The following is a 21,899-nucleotide window of genomic DNA, read 5'->3' on the forward strand; positions in this document are numbered from 1 at the left end:
CTTGCCTTAGCAGGAAGGTGAACTACGATCTTAAAACATATCTTCTGTCTCTACCACTATAGTTTTAAAAAAATTAGCTTTATTTCTGAGTGACCTTACAAGGGAGACTAGTATTTATTCCCTTCCTGACCTTAAAACAGTGAAGTTACACCGAGTCAAGTGTAACAAGTAGACAAGCTCCAGCCTGAGGAAATAAATGCATGGCTGTAGGACTCTGTGGGTATGTGAATAGATCAGGCCTCACTCTCCAAGGCTGCTTTCCTGAGTGATACAAAGAATAATGGGAACACTGATTAAAAGGAGATTTGAAGCTGATTGGATGCCAGATGTGGAGAGCACTTGGCCAGTAGAGACTCCAAAAGGCTGAGATCTCCTAAGAAGCCTCAGATGAACTTAACATGCCATGCAGCCATCTGTGGTGATTGAGGTTTTGGAGGATGCCATCAGAACAGTGAGACAAAAAAACCCACATCAGTGAAGACTAATACAAAGTAAGGCAATGTTAGCAGGAGTGGGATGAGGAACCAGGGAAGCAGTAGGACAGTGGCAAAGGCTGCTTAGAGCAAAAAGGGCAGGAGGAACAAGCAGAAGAGTCTGTGCCAGTTAGATCAAAGTGCCTGAGCAAAAGCCAAGCTCTCCACAACTAATCATGCCTTGCTTACAGCAAATATCTGCAAAATGCTGGCAAAGTGCCCTCTGTCTTTCTTGTGTGGGTTCACACGGAGGATGACAACCTACTGCAGGCAGATACTCTGCTAGCTCCAGTGGCAATGTTCAGAGGGTGGATATTTAACTCCATTAAGCTTCCTTGCAGTTTGCACTAAGCAGAATTTCTGGGGATAAAAGAAGAGTTCAGTTTACTGCTTTTTATCATTTGTTTCAGAGGCAGCAGCCCACTTGGCATTATCTACATTCAAAGAGCATCTAATGAGAAGCTCTTAATTTAGCCATGCTAGAATTCAGAATCCTGGCTTGGGGGCTCAGGATGAAGACTTCTAAAGTCTTGGATCCTCCTGATGAAAAATTAATGGAACTGGACTCTAAATATATAAAAGATGACTGAAAGTCAGATCATGACCTTTCACAGTGGGCACCCCAAATTAGAAGACATTTTTAACAGTAATCTTTCAGTGGAATAGCTTTCAGCTGAGGAAAAAGGAAAAAAAAAAAAAAAAAAAGGATAGTATCCTCTTATCTCATCTTAATAGTGTGTTTGTGAGAATAAATATATTAACATTCCAAAGGCATTCAACATCTTTTTAAATGAGCATCATAAAAGAATCTAGCAAGGAAATTGATTATTCTGTCTTCAGGTAAGAGGTTAATAGCTGGGACCACACTGAATAATGGTTATGTCTATACAAACATGCCTGTTTGCAGCTGAATTTGAGCTACGGTCATCAAGTTCTTTCTTACCCAGTAGGTTAAGTTGATCCAGACAGCAGGTGAGAAGCTAGAAATAACAATCACTTCCAGTTCTACAGTAAATTGATGGTAAACCTTTTTGATGACCATTTTACAAGTGGAGAAGACCAAATGTAAGCAAACTCTTGCAAATTAACAAGTTCCTAGGAAAAATATTCTATTCTACTGCTGTTGCTACAGAACTTGAGTTGAACTGGAATGAAACTGTGCTGTTTACAAGCACATCCCTCCGTTCTCTGGGAGGTCCTGGGCTCAGGAGACTCTAGCATTTACATATAGCTTAATTCTTTAATTAGAAAAAAAAATTAATGAAAGTAGCTACATGATTTGCTAGACCTCCTGAAAGCAGAAGATACTCCCATCAAAGGCTTGAGTCTGCTACTTTTTAATATTCCCCAAGCACTGTGTGAAATGTCACGACTCTGTTCTCAAAAACTGGTGGAAAACTCAAACACTGAATGAGTGGGCTTTATGGTTTAAAGTTTGGATGCAAAAACATCCAAAGCTTTTTTTTGTGACTTGCTGCTCACTAATGTTCATTGCTAGTACTAACTGTTCCTTATGCTCACTATTAACGATTATGCATCGCACAGTGCATGTGAACATGTAATTATATGAAGTCAAAATGCCATTTTCAGAGGTATCCTTAGTTCTAGACGTTCTTGTCTCAGACATTCTTGATGCTGCAACCTCCTGGTTGCATAGATGTAGTCCAGAACTAGGTGGCAAAATTTAGGCACTCTCTGTGCTTTTTGAACCAACCCTGATGTTCAGGTAAGATTCCCAGTAAGATACTGATGGAGTTCATGTTTAGAGAAAATGGGAGTAGGACATCCTGTCCCTTTCATCACCAGACTGTACATGACCTGGTGTCTGGTACTTCCATCTTACACTGCTGCAGCAAATCTGCTTGGGGATATTATTCTTACAACTCATACTAACGGCTGTGTAAAAGATGTTTTTGATAGAAATAGTAGCTGTGAGCATGCTGTCTACCATTTACTTTCTGGTTTCCTTTCATGTTTGCAGTAGTGAGTTTGTTTTAGCCTATGAAGCCTTCCTCTGTTACAAAACAAAAAGACACAGTCAGTTAAAACACCTGCCTTGTCCCCCACAACACTATCACTGTTTCTTCTTGTAAACACCCTCAACCCAGAAGAAAAAGTCTTCTGTCTTCTGCAACAATGCTGACTATCCACATATGTTCAGCTGCCAGTTTAAATGTGTATTATCTCTTTTTCACCAGCTTTTTAACTAGAGGAAAAGCATTCACATTCAGCTACCAATAACTACGCACTCTTGCAAAGCATTTGGAAGTACAGCTTGCCTGACTGACAACCTGAAAAAAAAAAATCTGTCATGCCTGCAACTACTATTATGCACTAAATAGAAATCAAGTATTTAAGAAGGAGTTAGTGGTCCAGGTTTTAGAATACTATATATTACTTAATCAGTCAAAGTGCCTCATGCATACCCACAATGTTTCATTTTGCAAAACTCACTTATAATTACCCCAAAGCTGTCTGTTAGAGTTAATAATAACCCCAACTTTCAATATAATTTTCAAATCGAATTTTCAGTCTTTGAAACTGTTTTTACCTGCTTTGTGAAAACAACACTGTCTTGACACTTGGGTGGGGGTGGAACCAGATAAGGCTTGTATAAATAAAAAAAAGATTATCAGAAAGAAAAAAAATTCATACCCACAATCTCCTCCCTCCTTCTGCCCAAGTGTTCTCAGTTTGGTGTTTTGACAGAAGGGGCCATGGGAGTGCCAGGAGCAGTAAAATGAAAGGAAGGTTTTAAAAAGGGGGAAGAAGTGAAATATACTTTTGACTTAATTATGTTATACTAAAAGCCCACCTAGCCCTTAACAGAGGCCAAAAATAAGAGCCTAGAGTAGCTACAATTTGGACAGCACATGTGATTATTTCCACTCAGCATTCACCTCATTTCCAACTATGTGTAGTCCAGGGAATTCTGAACTTTGATTTTTTTTTTACATATATTTAGTAATCCTCAGTTCATTTCTCTTTCACAAACTTAATCATTTTCTCTAAACACGACTAAACTTTAAGCACTCAGAATTTCCCAAGGCATAGAGTTCCACAAATTACCCAGGTATTAGAGAATGACCATATCTTACAAAGAGACAGACCTCTTCCTAGTATCTCCTGATGATGCCCATTTCTTAAAATGGATATAACAAATAACATCTACAGTCCACTCTCTCCAGCCACTCATGATCTTGTTTGTATCCTAATCTAACCTCATTAGGGACCCTGCTTTAAGCAGGAGGTAGGATTTGCTGATCTCCTGAGATCTTCTCCAACCTCAATTATCCTGTGATTCTATGATTTGCTTTATAGATTCCTGCACTTCCTCTGCACAGTTTTTCTTCTTCCACCTAGATGAATCCCAGCCAACTTATTTGTTCCTTATAGAGAAACCAGCCCACACTTTTTGGGCATTTTTGTCCTTCTTCATTTCTACAATAGTCTTTCTGAGACATAAAAATAGAAGCCTCCCCAACATTCAAGATGGAAATGACAGCATAGATTTTTGTATTGACTTCACTGTGTTCCTTGCCCTCTATTCAATTCCTTACAATTCTTTGCATTTGATCTGCTTTTTAGAACAACATCATGTATTGGGATGATATTTTTATACAGCTATTTATCAGTCCATAACATCAAGTTTTCAGTCTGTTGTGGTAAGAGCTGAGAGTTCATCACTGTCTATGGAAAGTTAGGATTGGTCTTCTTCTGAGCTCTCAAGAGTTCACTTTCTGTGGGAAAAGTAGCTGAAGCACAGAAATTGCAACCTCTTGCTGGTGAAAGAGGAAAAATTTTGTAGTTTTTGAAAGGGACATATTCAGGGTATTTGGGTATTGAAGCACACAATGCTTTAACACTCTCTGCTTTCAGAACCCATTTGCTCAGCAACATGAGCTTCTTCATGAGCCCAAAATTAGTACTTGGCTACAGAAACCAATGAATAGGAAGAAGTGGGCACCTGAAGACTGGAATTCACAAACATCCACACACGGAGCATGCTGGGGAGAGCCAACACAAAGTGCTAAAATCAAGGCACGGATATCAGTCTCAGTTCTCAAAAAATGTTTTCCTTCTGCTCAGGGTTCACAGCTCCAAGCAATTAGATATTTCTAGGCACCTAATGTAGACAGATTCTTCTCAGAATATAGAGAGTATTACGCATTGCATTTGTTTCTTATTCCTCACTAGGGAAGGTGTAGGAGCTCTAAGTGCAAATCCTTCTTCTCGCGGATGAGAAGCAACATAAATGTCGTAGCCAAAAGCATCTGCAGGGAAGAATATTTTTCCTTTTTTTCCCACAGCACACAGCCAGTGTACGAGCTAGGATTGGAGCATCAAGAGTCCCAGACGAGTGCCCCAACCTTCACATCAAGTTTTATCTTCTTGGCTAGCAAAATCATTTGATCTGAAAAGCAGCACTGACCTACACTGAACCAACAGTTTGGTACAACACTGTTGTGATGGATATACTGTAAATTCACATCAGATTGCAGATAATCACTGTCCTTTAACATAAAGAATTCCATGGCCAAAAGTCTCTTTTCCTGAAGACAACTACTTAAAAAGCGTTTTTCTAATTTATGAGTAAGTTTTGGGTATGATTCTTCTCATACTCCCATTTAACATACATATGCAGATAAAGTATACAGCAGAACTCATCTTCAACAGAAAACTTTATATATTTACTTAACTTCAAAAGCCATTTCCTAAACAGTAAGTCGTAGTGAAAAGCCCAAAAGTGCCATAGCTTGTAATGTCTTTGGTACATACTATATTGAGTATTCTGTTCACCACAGAAGCTAAACAAATATAATGCAAATTTAGTAGATTTCATTCAGGAGGCAAACGGATTTGGTTAACATCAAATTCAGTCATCACTAATCCCACTTTCACTGTCCCTTTTCACCCAAGTAACACAAATATTTAAATTCTCCAAATGGTAAAGTTCAGCATCTTAAGCCCTGTTAAATCTTATAAGCCAAAGTAAATTTTATTTCTCTGATCAAACAGAGAGTATTTACTAAGGTCATAAATAAATAGTGTGTGTGAGTTGTTCTTATACTTTTTCATACTGCCTGATTAAGCACTTTGACATCGTTCAGAATTATGTTTTCTGCTTTGCATTTTTCTCCAAAAATAAAAGAAAAGGTGGTCCCTGTTGAAGTTAAAGGAGTATAACATTAGAGGTAAGGAAACTTGCAAGAATTGCAAACAGACCCATACCTTGCCCAGAGTCTCTCCATACCAACTTTCCACCATGCTTTCCTCTTAATTCCTTCCTGATCACATTTTTTTTTTGAAGTGCAGTTCTCCCTCCAAGATGCTCAGTACAATTGTCTTTAGTCCTTCCCATTGATTCAAATATATCTTTACACAGAAAAATACTTAAGTAAGAAAAAAAGAGAGGGAAGGGAAGGAAAAGAGAAAGAAAAAAAAAGAGAAAGAAAAAAATGAAAGAAAAAAAAGAGAAAGAGAGAAAGAGAGAGAGAGAAAGAGAAAGAGAGAGAGAAAGGGAGAGAAAGGGAGAGAAAGAGAGAGAGAGAGAAAGAGAAAGAGAGAGAGAAAGGGAGAGAAAGGGAGAGAGAAAGAGAGAGAGGGAGAGAGAAAGAGAGAAAAAGAGAGAGAAAGAAAAAAAAAACAAACCTAAACAACTCCTCAAGTAGTATATCTACTGGGAAAGTATCATTAGAGAGTCAATCAGTTTTGAGCCTTCAGTCCTTCAGTGGTTCTCCACAGAAAATTGAGCACTGCATTATGAGAGCCCAACTAATTGAGTTCTTCAAAATACTTGTTGAAAAAGGGCCTGACAGGTAACAACACTTGTCATAGATTAGGACAGATTCCTTGAGCATTAGAACAGTTTTATTTCTCATTTGCCATTTCAGTGCCTTTTCCTTCTCTCTTCTGGAGCATTTCGTGCCCACTTTTCATCTCTGGAGTCAACAGAACTGAAGATTGTGGGCACAAACTGTTGCTGTGGGTGCTGGTCACCATCAGACTTGGGATACTCAAACATACAAAGCTGAGGGCATGGGTAAATTAAGTAAGCCAATGGACTCCTCCCTAATTCAGTCATGAACCAACCAACAATAGGAGGATGCAGAGTCACAGAGCCCATCTGAAGTTTGGTAGGTCATCCATCATATTTTCACATGCAGTTATTCACTGCAACTCTCCACAAAATAACCATGTCTGAGTAATGCCCAAGAAGAAACACCACCATTTGAAAACAAAGACTCCTAAAGCATTTATTCACATCCTAAACCAGAAAACAGTGTCTAACTTCGAAAAATAAAGCACAGAAAACACCTTTGAAAGCAAAAAAAGGAAATGCAGCTGTACTAGAGCACAGATCTCACTGCTGCCTTCTAATGTAGTTGTCAAGACAATGGAATCACACTGTTGCATAAGAAAACACAACAAAATTAAAATTGACATCTTTGTCTCATGACTGTCACTACCCTTCTGGTGCAACAGCAGGCTGAATACTGGTTAAGCTATTTCATCAAAACTCCATACTACTGCTATGCAAGTTTCTTCAAAAATAGCACTGTCAAAGAGAAGAAAGTTCGAAAATAAGGCTGTTATTTTGCTTTGTGAGTAATAAAAATTTATAAATGATAGGAAAATCACAGAAAAGAAATATTTGTCCTTGTAAGAGTGAGGCACACTGCCACAGGAATGAATTACAGGTATTTTTAACACAGCAACTCAAGCTTGCACAGAAAACAACTACCTTAGCATTTTCAGTTTTTCATTTTAATAAGCATAAAATATCTTAGGAGACAGATGAGAGCTATGCAGTATCCCTTCCACCAATGTGCCTGAGCCACGTGAAGTGCATTTGCAAAGAGCCAAAAGAAATTTAAATCACTGTATACTCAGTCCCAGAAGCTGCTTCTCAGATTAATCTTGACCCAGAAAAAGAGCTGAACACATGCTGAACTTTGAGTAAATAAATAGTCCCAGCTGTCTGATCACAGGGCCCCACACTTTTCTTGACAAATTATGTAGCGCCTGTCTCCAAACGAATCAATGAAACAAAAACAACCTGGCGTGGCAGCAGCAACCCATATTTCATTAGCCCTGTGCATAATTAGAAGATAAACTGATTACTTCTAACTTGCTGCTGCAGAAGCTATTGTCTGAATTTACGGGAAGCCAGTCATTTCAGAATAAAGACCAAAAGATTTCCTCTTATTTACAGGAAAGAGGGAGCCTACACATCAGGAGTTACTGAAGTTAGCTGACTGAGTTCATTCTTTACCTTGTGCCACAGTAGCTTGACTGTTCACCCATACCTTAAGGTGTTAATAGCTTTGCTATTCAGAAATTTTTGGATTTCTGCATTTTTTAGTCACCTAGATCTGTAATGAACTGCAAAATGAAGGAGAATTATGAAAAGAAAAGAGTAATGTTACCTGAAGGCCCTCTATGGCTAATCTAAGCATGCTTGGTGTGAGTTTGGAGGCCTGCTTGAAGGTGAAGTTGCTCCAGTCTATAATCAAAACAAATCCATTCACTTGAAGCTCAGGGTCTTCTATCATGGCTTCTAAAGAAAGAAGTATGGCGCGCAAAATATCCACCAGCGTGTACCTGAGAATGTGAAGGGGAGATTCTGTTAGGAAAGGAGCAACAGTCACAGAGGTGGAGAAGTTCTGAGCATTCTCCCCTTGTCAGAAGTTTAACTCAAAGGAGAGCAAATGTATCCTCAGAAGTCATTGGTACATAAAGCTCAGAAAGCCTCAAAAGCTTAATTAGTTGAGGTCATCTTCTGGAGCAGGATTATGTACATCTAGACCATCAGCCAGCCAGAACAAGCTACAAGAATGTAACACATCAAAAGCAAATTTGAACTTTTCTGTAGTCTCCTAAGCTGTTTTAGTATCTTTAAATTTTATTACATCTGTACAAGCATTTCTATGCAAACTGTATTTTTGTAAAGTCATAATGATACCAAAACCTGATTCAAACACCAGAAGCCTGGACCCAAAGATTCCTCCTATATTTTTCCAAGTGAATAACAGCTCCTACAAAATTATCAGCTAAAAAAGGGATTTTCACATGTTCCCCTTATCCCTCTCTCTGTGTAATGTTTTATCTTAAATCCACAACTACAGAAGGCTGATTTCTCAAAGATCTTGAAAGCAGAAAGTAACACACTGGGGCTTTGAGGTGTTTCTAGCTAAGGGCAACAGCAACCTTTTAAGAGTCACTTAACTGCCTCCAGAGTACTGAGTACTTTGTATACCCAAATTCTGTGGTTTCAGAAGAAATTCTGGAACATGGTATCCATCAGTTCCAGCACTGTCTGTATTAAACTTGGGTTTAAAAGATGTCACCTACAATATAAACACCTACAAAATAAAGTTTTACATATATGCATATAAACTTTTCTTAGATGAATGACTTTAAAAAAGATGATATAACTATATATTGCCAAGCCCTGCTGAGTGTAATCTTTCTTTTTGGAAGCTAAACCACTTAACAGAGTCACTGAATAGCTTAAATATATACAAGCAATGTCATCTTTAGAGTGCCATATAATAGAGTTATTAATCAACTGGTAGTTTAGCTTATTGGATTTTTTAAAAAAAGGTGAAACACCAGAATTATCTGAGCTTTTTTAAGATACATCAAAGTAGTAGTTCAACTTTTGATTATATTTTTTTTCCTGGGCTAACTATGTTTTATATGTAATTTTTTTTTTTTATGAACATTTTTTACAAGGGCATGTAGTAATAAAACAAGGGAGAATGGCTAAGCGGAAAAAAGTATGTTTAGATGAGATATTTGAAAAATTCTTTACTGTGCAAGTGGTGAGACACTGGAGCAGTTGCCCAGAGAAGCTGTGGATGCCGCATTCCTGGCAGTATTCAAGGCCAGGTTTGATGGGGCTTTGAGCAACCTGGTCTAGTGGAAGGTGCCCTTACCCATTGCATGGGGCTAGAAACTTGATGATCTTTAAGGTCCTTCCAACCCAAACAATTCTATAATTCTAGGATTTTATAAAGAGGTACCAAAACAGACATAAATTTTCCAGTCCCACCACAATATCAAATGAGGCATAAGAAATTTAAACCAGAAAAATATCAGATAAACAAATATTCCAGAAACAAAAGAGTGAAATCTTCAGCATTTGTGAAGGTATTTTTAAACAAGACCCTTTAAACATCTCTCGTGATGGCATCAAACAGAGTTTTCAAAATTGTGAGTCACCAGAGAATTCTTCATTATACTGCATATATAGCAAAGAGCATGTGTGCCTACTTAGAAATGACATTAAATTACCTACTTGCTTTAATACAATGACTACTCTATTCTGCTGTGGGCATAACTGCATTTTGAAAGTATCTGCAAAAAGAAAATAACACAAATGAAATTAATCTGTCGTAGTGGACTCCTCACATCTTTCCATCTTTGTTTTTTTTAGCCAACTAAAACCCAGTGAACTTCCCAACTATGCTTTCACAGGAAAGGAACTAAAAAAGGACCCTTCTAATGTCAGAACACAAGAAACTCTATTTTCTCCAGAAAACATTAGGGGAAGTACTGTTTTACAAAATTCTTCTCTTCATTTTGGAGACCTGCATTTTGTTTTGAATTTGGTTTAATTAACTGGGATAAATTTTTCATATTCACTCCTTTCCTTTGCACTATTCTGAGATTTAACTTTTTTCTAATGCTTTACTTTTCTGAGATCTAAGGTTTACAGGAAGTTTGGCATTCTACATCTTTTTTGTTCAGTTTTTTTTCAAAAAGAGAAGAAACAGCACAAAAAAATTGTCTGTAATTTGGCTATAGAAATCATCAAAACGCTGAAAGTCTCTATTTCCTTTTGTGCAGGGGAAAAAAAAAGAAAAAATCGAGATCATTTCTGTTAATGGAATTTTATCCAAGGAGAAGAAAGGACATGCCTAACAACCGGTTTCAAAGAAATCTTTAAATCTTTAAAACTTTCAATCTTGATCATCAAGGAACTGCTGGATCACTGTTTTGCAGCAGGCACAGTGTCACACACCTAGAGCGCTCTGCCTGCCCTGGGCAAACCTGCACAAGGGCACAGGGGCTGGTGTGGGAGAGCCAGCAACTCAGGAATGGCATGGATGATGCTTCCCTTCGCCCCAGGCAGAGCAGCTCCTGGGGAAAATGCCACCATCACTGCAAAGGCCTCTGAATAAGCCAACAAACACCACTGCAAAGAGCAACCTGAAATAATTCTTATGGGTTCTCCCCATACTATTGTGCACCTGTGAAATGAGACATGTAGGGAGTGTTTGGCAACGTGAAAAACTACAGATGGTTGTAGTGGCACTCAAAGCCCTTAGCTTGCCTAGTGCATCTACAGACCAGTCTACCTGTCCAGTACAACACTGGTACACAGACAATAGAGGGCACCTAATCAATGTGGGTACTAAAAATCCCCTGCATGACATGCACTTTGTACAACTGCCAGCTTCAGGATTAAAACACAGAGCCTGAGGGAAGGAGGTTTACAGTGTCTTGTTTGGGGTTGGGTCTGGGTTCCGCATGTGGCCAGCTGCCTTTAAACCCCTGGCTACTTCCACAAGGTGGTGTAAGTCTCAGAAATATTTTTTTTTAATGCTTCACAAAATTAGATGGAGTTACACCATGTAAGAGGCCTTCACAGAGGAAATGCTGAACTAAGAAGGAAATTACACTGGGTGAAATACCAAGAGAGCAGCTAATGCCTCAATCCGAGGAAGAACTTCCATGAGAACTCATATAAGAAACAGACATTAAAAATGTTCAAATCCTAAAATTAGCGTAAACCCTACTTGACATTTATACTGCCTCATTCAAAATATCTCATTCTCCAGGAGAAGAGCTCTGCAAGGCAGAAGGCTGCTATAAGAGCCCTACATTCAGTCCAGAAAGAAGGGTCCCAATGTCCTGATGTACAGCTCTACTGTTTTCCCTAAGGAGTTCAAGAAGACATCACACACCTTGGGTTAATGGCTTCCTAGTGGCACAAGGCTGCAAGATTCTTCGTTGATGAGGCCAATTGAGTCTCTAAGACTGGTCATAAAAAGCTTTTTGTATGTGTACATAAGTAATAAATATATAGAGGTATATATGTAAACACAAACACACCTAATTATGTCTTGAATTAATTCAAGACATTGAAAACTGTCAGGCATCAATGGGACAAGGATTTCAGCCTCTACAGAGAATAAATAATAGTCACAGGGCTGGGTCTCCACAAATCTATGGCATACTCACCATGACTGTAACTCCTATTGCAGGTTTGCTTAGTGCAAAAAATACAGTTCACAACAATGATGATATTTGTGTTTACTCACTGAAAACTGACATTAGTTCTGAAGAAAACAGGTCTAGCTAAAAGCAAGTAAGAACACTTCCTGCCAGAGGGAGATACTTAAAGTACTCTTTAAATCTAAAAAGCCACGTCAGGAGTATACAGGGACATGTCACTAACAATCTAGCTTCCCACCTCAAATACCCTTCAGGGCAAGCAGCTGAAGATAGGAGCTATTCTTCATTCTGTATGGGATATCTTGTATTGGTTTCAATACCTTACTTAAGTACAGTACAGAACACCAGAAAGACAGACAAAGCCATTAGTGGGTATTTAAGGCAGGTTTTACTGTGGACACATGCTGAGACAAGCCAGAAGTGTAAACCTGGTGTGATAGATGAAATCTTTGGGGATGCAAAAGGCAAGCCGAGTATTGAAAATATCAGCTGAACAGCCCAAGCAAACAAAACATGACTGAAGAAACTGCATGGAAGCTTTCACACAGCACAGAGTTACTTGCATAAAGACACATCTTTAATCCACTCCATTCCCATGTTGTCCAACATTTCACTTCACTGCTATTACTGTTCATGTCAGCACTAGAATGCATAGGCTTTGCCATAAAATGCACTCCACCCTTGGCTGGACTTTAGGAAAATTAATATCCTATGTAAAGAGATGTTGGGGAAAATTACTTTGGATCATGTTACCAAAACTTTTATTCCACGCTGAAATTACTTTCAGATACAGAAATGTGACCAGTCAAAAGTGACAAAACCACAATAAGCTAGTGAGTGTGAAATAAATTTGGTCCAAGACAGCTTTGATAGCCTTTCCACTTCAAAGAAAAAAAAATTAAAAAAAACCCCACTCTGTTAGCCTTAAATTTGAAGAAACTATAGTGCACAATCTGAGGGGAAGATGGTATTATTTAACACAGATTGGTAATAATAAAACAACAGCAAGGGAACAGTTAGCCACTCATTTTAGCCTGGCCTCAGTTTTATGATTGTTCCAGTGCTGTCAGGTATGTAGGGTGTGCTGGGCCTGGTCGGCTACAGTGTATGTTCTGTAGCAGCCTGAAGTTAGACAGTGAAGAAATAAATCCTTATTTATTTATGGCTAAATCTATTTGCATTCACTTGTTTAAACAGACTCTTATGGGACATACAGTAGTTAGTAAGATATTACTAATTCCTAGGATAATCAGGAACTCATAGTTAATTTAAATACATTTCATGCCTTCTATTTATAAAACCGTGCTTAATTTGATGGAGAACTTAGACACATTTTTTATCCTAGTTATTAATGTGAATGAAAAAATGCTGGAAATATGTTATCACATATATAATGCACTCTTAATGTTCCTTTTTCATGTGAGTCCCAGTTCGAGTTCGAGTGAAGTTGGGAGTGGTGTGCAAGACACAGTCTGCCACTTCTTGGAATTTTTCATTCAGGTTGACTTTAAAGCAGTGGAGTCTGGGAAGGCTTGACAAGTTAATAGCCATATTCACAATGATTCTTTCAAATGCTTCGGGATGGCTACCATTTCTACCACAACAGTGGCAGAGCTTCCTGAGGAAATGCCTCACTGAGGCCTTTATTTGTCAAGAACAGAAGAACTCAAACAATTAACTGAGCATCCCATTTTCTTGTAATTTAACAGTGGCAGTAATTTCCCCTTTACATGAAAAGAAAAGTTATTTGAGAATTTTTTGTCTGGCAGACACTGCTATCAACTCTTGGTAGTACTTCACTGTGATCTTTCACCTTTACCTTTCAGCTACGTGATCTATGCATCCTCTTCCATGCATTCACTGTGGTCTCCACCAGGCCAACATAAAGAGAAGAGACAGGGAGAATGCAGGGTATAGATGTCTCATGTCAAATTCAGCTGTGTCAGCTTTTTTCAATACTTTATGTTCTTGATGATGACTGGCATCAAACATATCATCTGTTTAACCAGATTCTGGTCCCAGTCAGTACACTTTTGCACTGAGTAACAGATAATCTGATTTAGCAGAGATGCCCTACTGTCTCCTTTGCTGTTTGTCATCTTCTCCATGACAGAAAGAAATTTTTAAGCTATTTTGAGAATTAAAACTGAATGGCATGAATGTGCTTCTCAGGATGCAAACTGTTAACTAGAAGAGATAGATAATAAGTCTTTTTCGGTTGAGTTTGAGTCATGTCTCTTGAAGGTACGAAAGATATAAAGAATACACAATCTGTATTTTAAGCTCATCACTATTTGGAAAAGAAGTTTCTATCAAATGAGCTCTTGTGCCACTGTGATTTAAAAGAGAAAGTTCATCAAGTCTCTGAGCCATCATCCCACTTCTAATCTACTGCTCTGGCTTAATATTTTCAGAATTTCAGCAAAACAAGAGCCTTCAAAATACACAAAGGAGTACCTAGAAATGATGCCTCGCATCTCCTGGGTTTGTCAGTCTGGATACAAATTGAATGCTGAAAAAAGATGGGGGATTGAAAGTTCTCTTACAGCTATTCTTCTTAAACAGAGGCAGCATGCCCTGGGAGTCCTTATTTTAAAAACAAAAAGCATCAGCAGGGTTACAAAAGGGCATAGAAAAATAATTTTTTTTCAAATATTTTACCAAATTAGCTTTTAGATTCAGATTTAATATCATTCACTATGCCTTATGTCAGCCTAGGGTCTGACAGTCACAACCACAGATGAAGATTCAGCTGATTTAAATTTTACATTAGCATTGATCAAAAAGATCCCCAGCCAAAACACCTTCACCCTAAATACTAGTGATAATAGGCAGATACAGATACCTGGGGAAAACTAGGAAACAATAAGGCAGCATCAGTCAGCAGGAGCAACTGTAGAAAAAATGACAGTGCTTGCACTAGTTAGTAATTATCATTTTAAAGATATAAGTTCCAAACAAAAACTGACTCTGCTAAACAGCTATTTTGTTACTGTTAATATGTTACTATTGTTAGCATTGCTATTTATTTTGTCACACTGCCTCTGTCAGAGCTTGAAAAATACCTTGCCAATTCACCTGTTGTTTATTGTGAGCTGAGGAGTAGACTGACCTTCTAATAGATACAGAACTTAAATTTTCATTAACAGGAGCAAAAGAAAAGTTTCTAGCAGTTCTGCACAGGAAAACATAGTTTTAAAAGCAAAGCAGTGGACTCCGTCTTTGCCATGCTGTGAATCATCTGATGCAAGAGCAGAGTCAACGGTAATGAGTGCAGAGGATTTCCATATTCACTGAGGATGGTGTGAGCTGACTGGGTCACTGTGACACTGCCAGGAACTAGGTATCATTGCAGTCTTTGAATGAACTTTCTAGGAAAAATACTGAGATAATTAATGCCAAAAAGATTACAAATACATAGCATCAAAACAGACTGCTTTTCCTGGTGAATGGGTGCACAGGTGCAACAAAACATACAGAAGACAATGCATGACAACAGATCCCTTGTAGCTGAGGGCTGAAGTTAATTGCACCATTAACTCAAAAAAACTTCACCAGCTGGACACATTAAGAAAAGGGGAGTCTTCAAATGCACGTAGACTCCTACAAGCCAAATGTAGTTATGAATCAACAAATCAGAAGCTAGTAGGGAAGGCTGATCCCTCCTAGAGTGGTAGCCAGCTTCCTGGTAGGAATGCCACCCATCTTCATTTTCCCCATAGTAGAGGCAGGGTTAGACTGAGTCCCATTGCAAAGCTGCTCGGCTACTCAGTTCATTATCTTTCACCTTCCTTTTTTTTGTTTGTTTGTTCTAAATACATGTCAGATTTGGTTGTTCAGATGGTAAGACATCTGGTACAGTTTTCAGGCCCTGCTTTAATTTAATGATTTAACATCTAGTACACAGGCTTGTTTTACCATAGAAATTTTTTGCCTCCCACGCTTTTCTTTCTAATTGGAACTATATAAATCATAGGCTGCTGGTGCTATATAAATCATCTATAGTATGTCTGCTATTCATTTAAATAACAAATTGGAACTTTTTATTTCTAATTGTCACATCCTGACCATAATAAGCCGCACACATGATAAACGTGCTGTGCTCTATTAACTTAGTTTATGAAGCATACAAAGAGGGCCTAACAAGACAGGTTTCAATAAGTAATCCTCCCATTGTTCCTGTAAGAGGAACAGTGGCTTATGTACTGCAAGATCTCAAGTCAGTTAAGGCATAAGCACGAGACATACTGCTTAGCAGCCCAAGTATAAGTTCCATACGCAGTGGTCCCCAGGTTCAGCCACTGAGCATCACATAATGGAAGACACTAAATTAATTAGAAAAGAAAATGACCTAGCTCCATTCCCAGATGTGCCACTGACTTGTCATGTGCCTTGAAGCAAGCCACACCCCGCAGCTGGGCTTCAGCGCTCCCTGCTTTGTCTGAGTGGTCTATTTGAAAACAAATCCCTCACTCTGGAGGAGAGGCGTGCCGTGGGCACGCAGTGCTGAAAACCAATACGCACCCAATTGCAAACGTGGCCATTACGTACTCTGGTGCACTCCAACCACCTCACTGTCATAGCACAAAGCATATTAATTATACCACTAAGACTTCATGAAAAAAATTACAATAAATTTATTGCTCTGTCAGCTGATCTCATGTACTTTAAATATCAGCACATTCAATATCAAGAAGAAAATAAACTTATTCTTTTCACATGATAATTATTATTTTAAATGCTACTTAAACTCTGCACTTGAATTCTTGGTGTTCTTTTGACTAGGATCAAGTCAAGTGACAATATGACAAGTGCCACATAAAGCTTTAGGATTTTTTTTTTCATTAACAAGAAACAATATTACCTTTAACAAGGGAACTTCTTCATCACACACATGACTTCATATAAGTCCTAACCATCCGTTTCTTTACTAATTCTTCCTTCAGGGATTTTTAAGAGTTTGTGGACTAGTTTTTAATATTTACAGTTGACCTGATCCTTATGTGGGAAACGAAGCCCGTTCAGCAAGTCCTTAGCATCATCACCACTGTTCCTCACTCAGCTTTTTAGCTCCACCTGCTAGAAAACCAAAGCAGAAAAAAATACATGGGCCCCAGTTCTGCATATAACACCTTTTCTAGTTGTTAGCCTGGCTGTGGGCAGTTTTGATTTGTGCCAAATAGCTTTCTCCTAGTCCCTGGACTTGCTTCATGGATTAGCAAGGGCCAGGAAACTTTCCCCATAGGCAGTGTGGATGTGGCTGCCACATGTGGAGAGGAGGAAAGCCAAGGTGGGCCAGCAGCCCTAACTGTAACAGCAACTGGCGCAGGCAGCTGTGGGAACGCTCCCTGCAATGGTTATCCACACAGCCTGCAAGAGGACAGCAAAAGAAACACCTAAAGGGTAAGCTTAAGCATGCTTATCCCCCAAATTTTGTTCTTTCTATCCACACTGCTAGCTGCTCATGTCCTCCCCACATTTCAAAGTAGCTGAGCTTAGGATACCTGCACCGAGCACTCAGCACTGTGCTGACTGTACAAAGGATGACAATTTGCAAGACTTCAATTTTTTTCACTGAGAAATGTTTCAGATCCTAAAACTGCTCTCAAGTTGGGAGCTGAGGGAAACAATGCAGTGCTCAAGAGGAGCAGGTTTTAGAGAGCTCACTCTTAATGGATTCCTTCATTTACATATACTGAAATCAAGTCGTTTTTGTGAATATAATTTTAGACCGCAGGAGCAACTGATCATGATACCCAACGAGGTATTTAGAATAAACAAATAGTGTCACATAGTATCAAGCCGACAGCTTAAAAGGGCCTTGATGGGAGTCAACTCTTGGGTCAGCCTACTAAGTCATCTTCAGGCTAGAGTAGTCCCAAAAAGGATCAGAAACTGTTCTAGGGACTCTACCAGTTGCTTTCAATTTGCTACCAAAGCTTTGTGTGCTTGGATCTTATTATGCAGGGAATTGACACTTGGAGCAGCACGAGTGCGAAATGAAGTGGTTACATCAACTTCCATCCTGGTATTTCCAGGAGGCTCAGGAAGAGCTTTCTTTAGCTGAGGGTAAGGATTTGGAGCCTCAGCTTCCTGCACAGGCAAACTTTTCAGCTCATGATGGATACTCCTGTTTTACACACAGCCAGCATCTCCCACTTTCTCCTATGGCACCTGAGTAACTCTGTGATGAAGCAGAAAGACCAGCCCAGAGAGTGCAACCAGCCTTTGTCTGGGGAATAAGCACATCATCTACCATGCCAGCTCACTTCGGCTATCAGGAGACAGAAGGGTGTAAACCTCCCATGAGACAGCTTGAGAAGAGCATCCGAGCAGTTTCTACCTCCCTCCCAACGATTCACACCCGAAAGGATGAGCTAGCTGGTTGAAAAGGCCCTAAACCACAAAACACATTTCTTCTTTCTTCTCTCTCTCTGCCTTCCAGGCTGCTGCCCAGCCCAATGTGGGCAGCGCCGGGTGCATCCCTGCTGCCCACTCTCTCTCCCTCTGCTCTGGCACAGCTTTCCCACGCATTTCCCGGTGGGAGATGGGGTTAAGGCAGGCGGGTGGCTCTGCTTTTACCTGCTCTGGTCCCAGTTGGCTGCAAAAAGGACGAGGATCTTCCTGCCGTAGTGGTCCAGGTTGGCCAGCCCACCGGGGAAACCATCCTTCAGTGCCTGCTTGATGCCCGGGTCTGTGGCCTTGAAGCTCTTGAACATGTCCAGGTTCTGCTGGCGATATTCAAAGTACTGGGCCAGGAGGCGAAATGCCTCGAAGTGCTGAAACTTCCTGGCCCGCAGAAACCGCAGGATGAAGGCATCGTCGGTGCGCAGGAAGCCGATGTCCGGCCGGGTGATGACCATGTCCCGCACCTCCTGGATGTCCTGATGCAGGGTGTCGGGGTTCTCGTTCAGCTCCAGCCGGGCTTTCTCCAGAGTCTCCGGGGAGAGACCTGCCTGCAAATGAGTCATGGCGCTGCCCTCCTCCTCCTCCCCGGTTGTGCTGCCTGCGCTCCTCAGCCTCCCGGGCGCTTGCCCCTCGGAGGCGGGGTGCCCCGGCACGGCCGGCCGCCGCTCCCCCGCCCCGCCGGGCCTCGCCCCGCCGCTCCCCGGCCCCGCCGCCGCTGCCAGTCCGGCCGCTGAGCTGCGAGCGGCTCCCAGGCAGCCGGGTCCCGGGGGTGGGCTGGCACCGACACTGCCCCCGGGCTGCTGGCGGAGGCGCGTTATCTCTCTGACATAGCGCCCTCCCCGCCGCGGGGTCCGACGCGCCGCATCATCCCCGCAGCCGGTCCGCGGAGGCGCCGAAACCCGCCGAGGACGGTGCTGCGGGCTGCCGGCTGCTGCTCACCGCCCGCCCCCGCCGGTGCCGGTGCGGATCGCAGGCGGGGCTGCGGCGGCGGCGAGGAGCCCGGCCGCTAGGCAGGGCGAGCGGCGCCCGGGGACGCTCCCCTGGCCCGGGGCTCGCAAGGGGGATGCCCTCCCCGGAGCAGCACCATTTACGTAAGGTCAGCGCTCACCCCGCTTCAAAAGGGTCTCCCTGGATTTGAGGGAGGGCTAAGAAAAAAAAAAAAAAAAACACATACACAAAAAAAAATAAAAAAACTCCCACCACCACAAAACTAAAAAAAGCCAGCGAGGAGGAGGAAAGCCGATCCGCAGGTACTTCGCCGGTACCGGTGCCGACGCGCAGAGCCCGGAAAGACAAACGGAGCCTCGGCCTGGAGGATGCTCGTCCCCCTCCCTTCCCTCCCCCCCTTCCGCGCCCTCCTCCGCTCCACGCCCCGGCTCCCAGACGGCACCAGCCGGCGCGGGGCTGCCTGCTGCGCGGCCCCGCCTTGTGCGCGCACACACACGCGCGCACCCGCTCAGGCACGGGCGCGCACCCGCCGCGGCGCGCAGAGACACCTGCCCCGCGGGCGCGCCCCCGCCCTGCGCCGCGGGGGAGCCGCGGAGGGAGGGGAGGGAAAGGGAAGGAGGGGAGCGGGGAGGCTGCGCTCCGCTCGGCCCCGCGCAGCGCAGCGGCCCAGGGATGGGGGGTTTCCGCGGCCGAGGAGGGGTCGCTGCGCCGCCACCGCCGCCGGGAGTGCGCGGAGGAAGATGGTGGGTGCCTGGAGCGGGGCGGTGGCCGGGAGGCTGCTGGGTCAGTGGGGCCACGCGTGAGCCCCGCAGAGCATCCCGTGGGAGTCAGACCAGGCGTCCGCGTGGATCTCGGCGTCGTGACAGGAGCGAGGTGGTGTTCGTCAAGCGGTGGCTTTCAGAGCAGTCCTCTCTTTTGACTGAATTTCCTAACGTGGAACGTTGTGAGCTTAAAAACCTGGGAATAAAATAAAACAACCCTCTTTTGTGGCTTCATATGGGAGGCAGCATGTCTTAAGTTGCATTATATTGCAAAGGGCAAAAATATCCTGCTTCTGTGTATTGAATATGCCAGTGAGAAAAGACGCCTTTTTTCATGCAGGGAAGTTTGATGCTGCAGTCTGCTTTCAGGAAAAGTTTCCACCGAAGAGCATTTGACCTTTGTGGAACTGGACCTTCGCAATGCAAATACACCCGTGGAAAATCAAGCTTACACAAAAGATAATGGCAAACATGGGAAAGCCTGTAACGTGTACCTCCTCCTCCTTCCTATGAGAAGCAGAGCTCTTTGGTACTGCTCCTTTCCCGAGATGACATAGCCAGAGCACACAGGCTGAATTATTGAAAACAGCACTGAGATCACTGATCCATATAGGGAGTATATATATGGGAATACACCAGCATGAAGTATAGTGTGGAGTCTCAGACAAATAATGGTACTCGTAGAAACAATGAAATCATACCCTCCATTTTTTGCAGTCCATCACCAGAGGAAACAGATGACCTTGGCAGCAGGAGGGAGCCTTCTGCAATGAGCACGTTCTGAGCGCAAGTCTATGCAGTGAGCAGTAGTTAGGTGGTGAAATTGTCATTTTTTCTGAGGGCTAAAAGAGAGTTTTTTGGGTTTTATTGGGTTTTGCAGCTCCTCATTGGATCCTGTCTTTGTGCTGGTTGAGGGTCAAGTTTTACATATTTCTTTATAGCTGCATGATCTCAAAATGTCTGCAATGTGGGTGGCTGGAATGACAGAGAGAAACCCCAGCCCTTCCAGAGCTGGGACCAGACTTCTAGTGGCCTAGCTTAAGACAGAAATTGTAGGAAGGACCAGTCTAATGATGCCCAGTCATCATGTACCATTCCATCTGAATTTCACAAAGTGGTTTGAGATATCTCACAAGAGAGAAAAGTATGCCATCTACCTAAAGAATGAATCATTCTCTAGAAATGCTTATTTCTCTTTGTCTGATAAAATGCCTTTAAATTAGCGTCCTTATGTAGATATGATTCATCTGGGTTGATACCTTTTCTTTAGAGCAGTTATTACTCCAGAAATAGTTTGTGCTTTATTATTTGCCATTATTCTGAAATCTTCATTTCCTTTTACTCTTGCTATCTTGCTCTACATTACTTCTATATTCCTCAGCAAAGATCCTTTGAGAATAGCTGTTTCCATCATCCCTATGGAACCAACTGCCAGATTTTTCCTGCCATCGTTTTCCACTTCTGATGCAAGTGCTCTGCCTTTTTCATTGCAACTAAGCTAATAAAAGAGTAGGTCATGTGACAACTCCCTTAAATTCACCCAGTGCAAGGCGAGCTGCAGGCATTCAGTGTCTTGCAAAATCAAGTCCATAATACATCCTGTCTATGACCTCTAGTAACATAATCTTTAATTTGCTTTATTTTTCTTTTGCAAATGGAAACATAACACATATATTAGATTTTCTTATTTATTCCAGCATAGACACACTGAACAGAGAAAAGAAGCAAGCTGACCAAAATCAAAATGTTAACAATTTTGACAGAAAAGGTTATTTCTAAAGATTCCTAATATTAAAAAATAAATTAAATAAAATACATGGAAATGATCTGAAAACTTTCATTATTGTTCCATTTTTTAGTTTTCCCCATTTTTTGACCATATTTAAGCCATTTTTCTTGTCCTTTATCAAATAATAAAAAAAAAAAAGCACAGAAAAACACAGGGAAAAGTATGGAGGAAGAGGATAAAAAAATCTGGAAGTTAAATGTATTAATTAACTTCATCAAAAACATTCCAATTCTATAAACTTCCTTTTTAAACAAGGTTCAGTCTCCATAAAAA

General features: G+C 41.4%; 1 protein-coding gene across 1 annotated transcript in view; it reads right to left on the bottom strand.

Moving 5' to 3' along the window:
* Positions 1 to 19,460, bottom strand: part of CLVS2 (clavesin 2) — a 59,770-nt gene extending 40,310 nt beyond the window's left edge. Inside the window, exons 1-2 of the mRNA XM_050315047.1 lie at positions 18,303 to 19,460; positions 7,904 to 8,078 (exon numbers count right to left, since the gene is read on the bottom strand). Coding sequence (XP_050171004.1) covers positions 7,904 to 8,078; positions 18,303 to 18,691 — 564 coding nt within the window. The 5' untranslated portion in view covers positions 18,692 to 19,460. The remainder of the gene's footprint in view (positions 1 to 7,903; positions 8,079 to 18,302) is intronic.
* Positions 19,461 to 21,899: the final 2,439 nt, after the last annotated feature.

Source organism: Myiozetetes cayanensis, unplaced genomic scaffold (genome assembly GCF_022539395.1).
Source record: "Myiozetetes cayanensis isolate MyiCay16 unplaced genomic scaffold, myiCay2020 scf2-11, whole genome shotgun sequence".
In the NCBI taxonomy this organism is placed as follows: Eukaryota; Metazoa; Chordata; class Aves; order Passeriformes; family Tyrannidae; genus Myiozetetes; species Myiozetetes cayanensis.